Here is a 10,983-nt window from a genome sequence, read left to right on the forward strand (position 1 = left end):
GACGCAGCTCAGGATCGCTCTCCGTTATCACTCACACACTCATCCTTCCGGCCGACTGGAAGTGCTGTCAGGACCTACAAGTACTGTATTCATCGATTTTTGAGGTTCTGGGGATTGGCATGCTTTAACAGTGAACTACATCCCCAGCCCCCTTTAAATGCATTTTTTAAAACTTTGAGACAGGGTCTTGCTAAGTTGCTGAGGCTGGCTTTGAACTTGGAATCCTCCTGCCTCAGCCGGTGGGTTGATGGGATCACAGGCGTGTGCACCACGCCTAGCTAGGACCTACAAATTTAAAAAAAAAAAATACTGTCACAATCCCATCTCTGTAGTCTATGCTGGGACTGACTCCACACCCCTCCCCAACTTTACTGGGGATGGAACCCAGTGGTGCTTAAGCATCGAGTCACATCCCCAGCCCTTTTTATTTTGAGACAGGGTCTCAGTTGCTTAGGGCCTTGCAAAGTTACCTGAGGTGCCTGGAACTTGCCACCCTCCTGCCTCAGCCTCCCGAGTCACTGGGATCTCAGACATGCACCTCCACCCAGAATGAGGGTGGTTTTCAAGACCCAGGCTCTTGGGTACAACGTGATCCATGGGACCCTGGCCTGTCCTGGGCAGAAGAGAAGCAGAGCCACCTAAAGAGCCCTGCTGCTTCTTTACTGGGTGCTGCTGGGTTTGATGCTGCGCCTTCGGAATTTAAGTTGGAAGTGAATGTCCAGGGCCCACGTGCTGGGGGGCTGCTTCAGGAGACCTGCGGATCGGAAGTGCCCTCCCTCAGGAAGGGGCCAAGGGCTTGCAAGAGGCTTCACACAGCCCCCACCCTCTGCTCCACCAGGTCACGTGACAACAGGGAGCAATGTCTCTCCCCCACATACTTAGGCTATTGATTTTCCGGGGTCACAGAATGTACCGATATAAGGTAGGGGCAGCTGCGATGCGGTTATCAATAAATCCTAATGTATACACACTGGCAGCCACGGGACCTAGGGGCTGGTATTGTTTGCAAATGTGCTCGTACAGTCAAGGGCATAGTGCTTTATAAACATGCCCCCTCTGAGTGTTCCAAATTTATGGAAATTCTCATCACTTTACAGAACCTCAGACTGAATTGTTAGATTATTTTAAGGCTCTTCAGTCAACAAAAACAAAACAAAATTCCAGGACTCATATAAGAATGGACTTTTGACTCCAAATAAATCTAATTAATATATTAATAACATTCTTTAAAAACCCTTTATTTACTTTAAACTGATGTAAAAAACACAAAATTGTACATCTTCATGGGATGCTGTGGGATATTTCAATAAATGTATACATGTGGAATCATAATGACTTCATTTATCACAACATTTTTTTTAGGGGGGTACTGGGGATTGAACCCAGGAGTGCTTAACCCCTGAGCCACATCCTCAGCTCTTTTTATATTTTATTTAGAGACAGGGTCTTGCTGAGTTGCTTAGGGCCTTGCTTTTGCTCAGGCTGACTTTGAACTGGCAATCCTCCTGCCTCTGAAGCACACTCTGAAGTGTGTGCTACCGTGCCCCAGCCATCATTTACCATTTTTTGATGAAATCATTCAAAATCCCTTTTTCTAGCTTTGAATATGCAGTATACAATTACACCCACTATGTAACAGCACTCCAAGCAACTCAATCCCATCTGACTGCAACTTAGATCACTCTTTCCAATCCTTTGTGAGAAAAATACCTTCAAAGTTTGATTTCCTTCCTTCCTTTCTTTCCTGGGGATTGAACCCAGGGGCACTCTACTCCTAAACTACAACCCCAGTTTCTTTTATTTGAGACAGGGTCTCACTAAGTTGCTGAGGCTGGCCTTGAACTTGCAATCCTCCTGCCTTAGCCTCCGAGTTGATGGGATGACAGGCGTCCATCCACCTGGCTTAAGTTTATGATTTTCTTTTCAACAACGGATTGAATTACAAACAACCTAACTGAATCACTGCCAGTATCACACATTTTGCTTTCAACAGATTTTTAAAAAATATTTATTTTTCTTAGTTTTAGGTGGATACAATGACTTTATTTTTTTATGTGGTGTTGAGGATCGAATCCAGCGCCCCACACACACATGCCAGGCAAGCACGCTACCGCTTGAGCCACAACCCCAGCCCTTCAATGGATTTTTAAAATTTCAGGTATAAACAGCAAAACGTCCAAACACATTCCAAATGTTTATGCTTTGTCACTTATACATGCATTACAGTTTTTAAAACAAGCTTTAAAACCTGCCCCTTGCTACCACTTCCCTGTTCCTCTATGAACAGAATCTTACCAAAGAATACATACGGGTCACAAATTCATGGAAAAGGGTCCAGCGTTATGAATGCTTAAGGAAAAGCAGTTAAAACTACACACCTATGGATGTAGTAAATCCCAAGGACCACACTGAATATCGGCAAGGATGTGGAAGAACCGAAGTCCCCACAGCCCCACAGGCCCCCGCTCACAGCCTGGTGGTTTCTTAACAAGCTGACTGTCGCCTGCCCTGTGTCTCAGCTTTGCACCTGAGTCACTGACCCCAAAGTAGCTGACATAAATATGTAAACAAGTGCACATGCTGTAGCAGCTTCACTGTTTTGGCATTAGCCAGAACCCAGAAACAACCTAAAGGAATGGCCAAATGCAATAAAAATGAACAGCTCACACAGCAGAAGAATCTCAAAATAATAATCATGAATGAAACTAGAAAAATAAACATTTTGTGAATCAAGTCATCCACGTCCTGCTAACACAATCTAAGCCATCGGGGAAGACAGAGTAAAGGTGGCCTGGCGGCCAGGGATGGCATGGGCCAACGAAGGGCACGAGGTAGGTCAGGGTGCAGAGCGTTCACGTGATGACTGCAGTGAGCCTAGTGGTTCAGTGTGAGGTCTGGTAACCCCACACGAACTCCACCTCCTTCTTGGTGACCTTATGGGGACAACCTTGCCTCAGTGGCAGAAAGTATTAGTGACCGGTGATGTTCACTTCTACACAGGATGGTGGCTGGTCACAAAGCCACCTTGCTAGAGTGGGGAATCTCCCCTCCCGCCATGCTTGTTTTCCTGGCCTTCAGGGAACATTCCAGAAAGGCTACCTGAGTGGAACACACAGAAGTTTTTTTTTTTTCCCCCTGACAATGACCACAGATCCGAAGGTGCACATCCCTGGAGACCGTGAGATTCTGTGCACACCTCAAACCCGCACCATCACTAGAATCTAGTTTGCTGCGATCTCCTCCAAGTCCTGTGAACCCAGTGTTTCTGTCCCAATCAGTTTCCCCAGGCACAAGCCCACAGAATGACGGGGATCAGGCACTCGACTCTCTCAGTCGGCCGACACGGTGCTAGGCATCACGTGATGTCCTGTGCCACAGTTCACGCTGCTCCGGGCAGCACTGGGAGTTGTCAGAACTTCCTGCCTCGAGGTGTCCCCAGCCCACAAAACATCCTGCATATACTCCACCACATAGGACCAGAAGGCCCTAAAGCTCCTAGGGGGCCTCAGGCAACAATTCATATTAGGACAAAACTGGGAAGAGAGTCGCATTCTTCCATTAAACCAATGTCTCTGAGGCTTGGAATTATGTGACCTCCCTGTGCCACCCCCACACACCACAGCTGTTTAATGCTGGCTGGGACCAATCCTGTTTTTAAGCCATCTCACAGAGTGAACAGAATCCCAAGATTACAGGTGTTTCAGACAATAACAGCCCTCAAAACAAAACAAATGTGAGGCAAGTAGTTCCCAGGTTAGTGTCTTAGAGGCTGTGGAAAAAAACCCAACCAACCACCCAAACAAAAAACCCCAACATCGTCACAAGAAATGTGTCCCTGAAAGAGTTTACTTCTATCAGGATCTCCGGTACAAAACTGGGTCAGGTTCATGCCCCAGCTTTTTGAAGAAGGGAATGTGGGCTCAGACTACTCATTACCTCCAGCAATGGGAGAACACAGATCAGCTTCCCTGAACATGGTGGCGTGGTGACTGACACAGCTGGACTTAGCAAGTGGCAGTGAAATGGCTTCTGTCTCAGAAACTGTCAGTAACCTAAACTGCAAGGGTTATGGTTGCTAGGAACTGTAACACAGATCCTTGGAGCTTCCACAAACCTGAACTGAAGGGAATCTCTCTGCCATGCACCTTCAGTTGCTGGGCTTCAATCCGGGTAGGCTGCTCTTACAGGTGCTCTCCTCCAATGATTCCACTAAATAAAAAGTGCACATTCCCTATATAGCTAAGACCTTTCTCCACTGTGAACTCTCTGGTGTTGAACAAGGACAGATTTGCAGCCAAAGGATTTCCCACATTCACTGCACTGATAAGGCCTTTTTCCAGTGTGAATTCTCTGGTGTTGAATGAGGCTGGAGCTTTGGCTGAAAGACTTCCCACATTCACTACATTTATAAGGCCTTTCTCCAGTGTGGACCCTCAGGTGTTTAATGAGGTTAGATTTGCAGCTAAAGGATTTCCCACACTCACTGCACTCAATAGGCCTTTCTCCAGTGTGGACCCTCTGATGGTTCCTAAGGTTGGAGCTGTGGCTGAACGGTTTCCCACACTCCTCACATACATAGGGCCTTTCTCCTGCGTGGACTTTCCGATGTGAACTGAGGCTGGAGCTTTGCTTAAAGGATTTCCCACACTCACTGCACTCATAGGGCCTCTCTCCAGTGTGAAGCCTCCGGTGGTGAATGAGGCTGGAACTTCGGCTAAAGGATTTCCCACACTCACTGCACTCATGAGGCCTTTCTCCAGTGTGAACTCTCTGGTGGTAAATGAGGCTGAAGTTTTGGCTAAAGGATTTCCCACACTCACTGCACTCATAAGGTCTTTCTCCCGTGTGCACTCGCTGGTGGATGACGAAGCTCGAGTAGTAGGTGAAGAACTTCCCACATTCACTGCACTCATAAGGCCTCTCTTCACTGTGGACTTTCTGGTGCTGAATGAGATTACATCTCCGAGTACAGGCTTTCCCACACTTGCTGCACTCAAAAAGCCCTTCACTTGTGAGTGCCCTCTGGTACTGAACGAGTGTATCTGTGTGGCTAAAGGCTTTCTTGCATTCCCCCCAGTGGTGAAGACTTTTTCCATTGTGAAAGGCCACCCCACACTTGTAACTGGCATTTGGTTTCTCCCCTGTGTGAGTGGCCTGTTGATGGGGAAATCCCATGCTGGCCAGAAAACCCTTCCCCACCTCTTTGCAAGTATAAGGCTTCCCCGACACATGGATCATGCAGCTCTTTATAAACAAGGTTCTGTCAGTGTCACCTCTGAAGGGAAGCTCTTTAATGTGCTGCCTCTGATGCTGTTGAAGATTTGCAGCAAAATAGAACTGTCTTCCACATGTGCGTGGCTTCTGCCCAGGATGTGTTGTTCTGTGGTGCTGAGCCAACTGCAAAATGCTTCTCAAGACCAGGCCACATATTTCACAGGAGCAGGCATTCTGGGATGACGACCCGTCTTTGGGAGTCATGACACGTGACAATCCTTCAGAAACGCTTGGTTCAGAAGGTGCTTCCTCTTGCTCTACTCCATGCAAACAACCTGAAAGCAGACATCAGAGGAGGAATGGTGAAGGACATGCTGCCTTAATTAGGATGTGGCCATGAATCACCAATGTTCATCCAACAAGCAAAGAACCAGTCTATGCAACTGTTTTCAGGCTGCGGAAGCAGCTGCTCTGCATTCCTGGACCCCAAGGTCCCCCAGTGGAATAGGCCTTACCAGCTGAGCACTTAGGGTGAGAGACATGTTTTACACCTCATCCCTTTGTCAATGACTCCTAGCAGGACCATACCTGCTGGTGACATGTGGTGCTATGAAGGGACCTCTAGACCCAGAAGAACTGGACTGGAACAGTAACTGGTTCAGGCTCTGTTAAAGGATACATGTATACCTCAGACCACAACATCAGAAGACACTCAGGAGGCAGTGTGAGTCCAGAGACAAAGGGATCTGCACTGGGCTGGATTGTGGAAAGGAAAAGATGGCAAAATGTCAAGAATATACAAGGGAAGGTAAAAGCAAGCTGCCACAAGCAATGACATAAAGACAAGGGCTGAACAGGCTGGCTCCTAGCATGACCTGTGTGTAACCCCAATGCCATCCCTTCCCTTTGTCCAGGCCCTTGCTGAACCCATCCTGCTAAGACTGGGTCACGAACATCCTGGGAAGCATGGAGGCTCTTTCACTAACCCCAGGTGAGGAACTGCATGGGACCGGGAGGATAAAGGAAGAACAGGACATGTGAGCAGCTAACGCAGGCCCAGAACCATTCAGCAAGTGGCCGAACACAGGAAAAGTAAGGAAGTTACGTGGTATAAATTCAAATACTGTACTACAATGTTAAATGCAATCTCCATGGTAACTACACACAGATAAATAAATAGCCATAGAAGTACATAAAAGAAAAGACAAGGAATTAAAGTTTACTATAAAAATCAACTGAACCCAAAATCAATGTAGGAAATTGGAGACAAAAAAGCTGTGAGGCCTATAGAGAACAAATGGCAAAATGACAAAGCCAGTCCCTCTTGTCAGTGATTATTCTAAATATAAGTAGATGAGACTTTCTGAGCAAAAGACAACAGACATCAAAACTGAAGGGAGAGGGACTAGGGTTGTGGCTCAGTGGCAGCTGGCTGTGTGAGGCCCTGGGTTCAATCCTCAGCACCACATATGCATAAAGCAAAAAATAAAAACTGAAGGGAGGAAGATAGTTTTACAATAATATACAGTTTTACAACAACAGTTGGAAACATTTACACCCAAATCTCAACAACAGACTAACCAGGGAAGAAAGAAATGAGGACCTGAACAGCCCAATAACCCAACTAGACCCAACAACCACACGGAAGTCCTCTGCCCAACAAGAAGGAACACACTTCTCAAGTGCACCCAAGGCATTCCCCAGGACAGACTGGGTTAGGAGGTAAACTAAGCCTGCTAGATTTAAACAGACAGAGGGCATCATACAAAGAATATTCTCCAATCCAATGGGACGAAGCTGGAAACAACAGAAGGAAAACTGGAAAATTTACAAATGTGTAGAAATTAAACAACATGATCTTAGATCTTAAACCAATGCAACAGAGAAGAAATAGGAAATAAAAACATAATATACGCAAATTTATGGGATGCAACAAAAATAGTAATAAGGGGAAAACATACGGCATAACCACTTATATTAAAAAAGAAGAAAGATCTCTACTTATCAGCCTACTTTGACATCTTAAGGAACTTCAAAAAGAAGCACAAGCCTGGAGATGGCACACGTGTGTAATCCCAGCAACTCAAGAGGCTGAGGCAGGAAGACTGCAAATTTAGGCCAGCCTGGGTGACTTAGCAAGACACTGTCTCAAACTGCTGAGGACATTGTTCAGTGGTAGAGCACCCTGGGTTTAATCTCCATTACCATAAAAACAAAACAAAAACAAAAAAACAATAAACTAAAGCCAAAGCTAGCAGGAAAAAGAAAAAAAGGAAAAGAAGTTAATATGTGAAGATAAAAACCAAATAAAATCATGAAACAAAAAGGTAATTCTTTAGAAAGGCTATCAAAACTGACAGACCTTTACCTAGATGAGAGGAAAAAAAGGAAGTCAAATTACTAAAATCAGAAATGAAAGTAGGGGATTCTCAATCTTCAAAAATACAAAGCAATAAAATTAGTAGTAAAACAACTGGATAACAGATGAACTGAAAAATTCCCAAGTACATAAAACCTACCAAGACTAAAAAAATGAAGAAACAGAAAACCTAAACAGTCCCATAAGTATTTAGGAGATTAAACTAATATCCAAAAACCAACCAAAAAAAGCTCTGAACCTGATGGCTTCACTGGTGAACTCTACTACCATTTACTGAAGAACTCTTTTTAACCCTCCCCCAAAACGTGAAGCAAACACTTCCAAACACATTCTTTAAGGCCAGTGTTATTGATTCCAATTCCGACAAAGACAAATCAATTTTCCTGATGACAGCTGATCCAAAAATTATCAACAAAATATCACCAAATATCTGAATTCTGCAGCATTCAAAAAGGATTACACACCATGACCAACCAGAAGTTATTCCTGTAATGCAATCATGATTCAATGTAAGAAAATCAATTTTTAAAAAGGCAAAAAAGCACATGAGCATCTCAACTGATACACAAAGAGCATTAAACGAAATGAAACATCTTTTTATGAGGAAAACATTCAGCAAACCAGGAACATTTTATAAAGTTATAAAAGTCATACAAAGAAAAAACTAGATCGTGAAAGCTGAGAACTTTTCCTCCCAAAGCAAGAAGGAGAGGAGTATGCCTCTTTCTATTACCATATTACTAGAAGTTCCAATCATTGCAATTATGCAAGAGGAAAAAAAAATAAAAAGGAACAGAATGGAAAAAGAAGGATCAGAATAGGAAAAAAAAAAGATGATCTCTGTTTACAGATGATATATGTGGAAACCTCTAAAGATTTCACTAAAAAAACTGTTATAGCTAATAAACAAATTCAGCAAACAGATGGATACAAATACAACATGCAAAAATTGGTTGCATTTCTATATACTAATAACAAAAAGGCAGGAAAGGAAACTAATAATTGTGCTTATTATGGCATCAAAAAGAATAAAAATGCTGGATGCAGTGGTGCATGCCGGTAATCCCAGTGACTCGGAAGGCTGGGGCAGGAGGATCCCAAGTTTGAGGTCAGCCTCAGAAACTAAGACACTGTCTCAAAATAGGTATGGAGCTCAGGATAGAGCATCTCTGAATTCGATCCCTAGTATTAAAAAGGAGTAGAATACTAAGGAATTTAATTAGCCAAGGAAGTAAGACATATTATTGCTAAAATGAAAATAAAGAATAATAATAAATAGAAAGGCATTACATGAATGTTCATGGATTGGCCAACTGGATCATCCCAAAGTGATCTACAAAATGAATACTATCAAAATCCCAATGACTTTTTTTTCCCAGAAATAGAAAAAAAAAAAATCCTAAAATTTACATGGATTACCAAGAGTCACCAAATAAGGTAAAACAACCTTGAAGATCAAAGTTGGAGGACTCACATACAAAACTTATCACAAAGCTACAGAAATTAAAATAGTGTCATGCTTCCATAAAGTCAGACCCATAACTGGGCATGCTAACACACACCCGTAATCCCAGCGGCTGGGGAGGCTAAGGAAAGAGGATGGTAGATGCAACAAAAACAGTACGGTTGTGCCTTAAAAAACAGAATTAGTACATGATCCAGCAATTCCACCTCTGGTTATGTGTCCACAGAATTAAAAGCAAGTACATGAAAAGGTATCTGTTGACTCATGTTCATTGAAGTATTATTCACAGTAGCTCCAAGTACACACAGGTGGACAGATGGATAAACAATATGTAGGACATCATACAAGGGAATGCTATTCAGTCTTCAAAGGAAATTCTGGCTTGGACCTTGAAAAAGCTACCACACAAGAACAAATACTTTATGATTCTACTCACCTGAGACACTTAGAGTGGTCAAATTCATAGAAAGAAAGCAGAATGGTGCTTGCTAAGAGATGGAGGGAATTATTGCTTAATGACTAGAGTTTTAGCTTTGCAAGATGAAAAAGTTCTATGGAAGAAAGGTAGCGATAGTCACATAATAATGTGAATTTTAAGTATTTAAAACCAATGAAATGTACACTTAAAAATGGTTAAAATGATAAAATATCATATATATTTCACCACAATTCAAATAAATAAATAACACCTTGGGGGAAGTTCTTGTAAAAACAGGCTAAATAAGTACTGATGATGTCAGTGACTATATTTCATGGCACACTAGACACTGATGAACGTCAGGTATAAGAAGGGAAAAGAACGTGTGTGGACCTAGAGAGTCACCAGACAGGAAGAAGACAAGTAGGTGGGATCTGTTAGGCTCACTTGATCCTTGTCCATGATGCTCTGGGGCAGCAGGAATTATGGCCATAAGGGGAGGGAAGAAGGCAAGCACTCAGTCCCAGCACCTGCCCAGGGAACTGGGGATGAGATCTGAGGAGAACAGAGCGGCTGAGGAGAAAGGCAGTTCAGCCCAGGCCACAACAGTGGATACAAGGGACTTACCCAGCGAGGATATAAGTGCCAAGTTCTCCAGCATCACCTCGAGGTGCAGGTGTCTCTGGGCCTCATCAAGAAGATCCCATTCCTCCCAAGAGAAGTACACAGCCACATCTTGAAAGGTCACCTGCCCTGGCAGGACAGAGACTGATGAAATCATGGACAGCTCACTCTGGAAGACCCATGATCCTTGTCCCACACATCTGCCCCCATGTCCACCCTCCTCCCAAGCTCCTCAATTCTGAAGGGACACCAGACTCTGGTGTCACTGGTGCCTGCTCTTCTGGTGCTCCCAACAGTCACTGCATTTATCCGTTCTGTTTTCCATTCTGCAACCAGATAAAACCCGTCAACACTTGGGTAGAAAACCTCCCTCCTCTAAACCCAACCTCCCACTGCCTCCACGTAACAGTGTGTCATTCCAAGCCTGGCTCTGCCTCCTGCCTCCCTCTCCCGGAGTTTGTTGCCATCAGAAAGGCGGGAGACCTGTAGTTCCCGGGACACATTCCCCTGCAAGCAGTTCCAAGTGCTGGTATCTGCACCGGGATAAGCTTCCACACCTCCCTCCTTGGGAGGTCCTAAACGGGAACTCTCCAAGTAACTGGCCACACAGATGCGGGACCCTAAGCTTGGTGAACACAGGGCTGGGGAAATGGCAGGCGAAGTCCAAGAGACCCGAAGGCAGAGAAAAGGTAGGTGGAAGTCAGGAGCAGTAAGACCGGGGCGCCCTGCACTTACCTGTGAGGTCGGTGCCGCCGCCGTGGGACCTTGGGAGAGGCAGAGCCAGGCGGACTGAGCACGGCTGTGCCCCCCCCGGCACGGGCCTCCCCGGCCCCCCTGCCCGCCAGGCCTGGCAACTGACCTCCAGCTGAGGGCCACCTCGGC

General features: G+C 44.8%; 1 protein-coding gene across 7 annotated transcripts; it reads right to left on the reverse strand.

Annotated features, from left to right (window-relative positions):
- Positions 1–3,828: 3,828 nt before the first annotated feature.
- On the reverse strand, positions 3,829–10,964 carry LOC107158994 (zinc finger protein 211-like). Of its 7 annotated transcripts, none has more exons than XM_048791557.1 (4): positions 10,837–10,964; positions 10,357–10,427; positions 10,105–10,225; positions 3,829–5,549 (listed from the first exon to the last, which is right to left on the reverse strand). In XM_048791557.1, exons 3-4 carry the CDS (start codon positions 10,136–10,138, stop codon positions 4,240–4,242), a joined length of 1,344 nt encoding a protein of 447 aa, XP_048647514.1. In that variant the 5' UTR covers positions 10,139–10,225; positions 10,357–10,427; positions 10,837–10,964; the 3' UTR covers positions 3,829–4,239. The 7 variants fall into 7 exon arrangements, with proteins under 7 accessions (XP_048647514.1, XP_048647513.1, XP_048647510.1 ...); XM_048791556.1 differs by adding an exon at positions 5,803–5,879 and having other exon boundaries at positions 10,105–10,230; positions 10,357–10,954; XM_048791553.1 differs by lacking the exon at positions 10,357–10,427 and having other exon boundaries at positions 10,837–10,959.
- Positions 10,965–10,983: the final 19 nt, after the last annotated feature.

Source organism: Marmota marmota, unplaced genomic scaffold, assembly GCF_001458135.2.
Source record: "Marmota marmota marmota unplaced genomic scaffold, marMar, whole genome shotgun sequence".
Classification (NCBI taxonomy): Eukaryota; Metazoa; Chordata; class Mammalia; order Rodentia; family Sciuridae; genus Marmota; species Marmota marmota.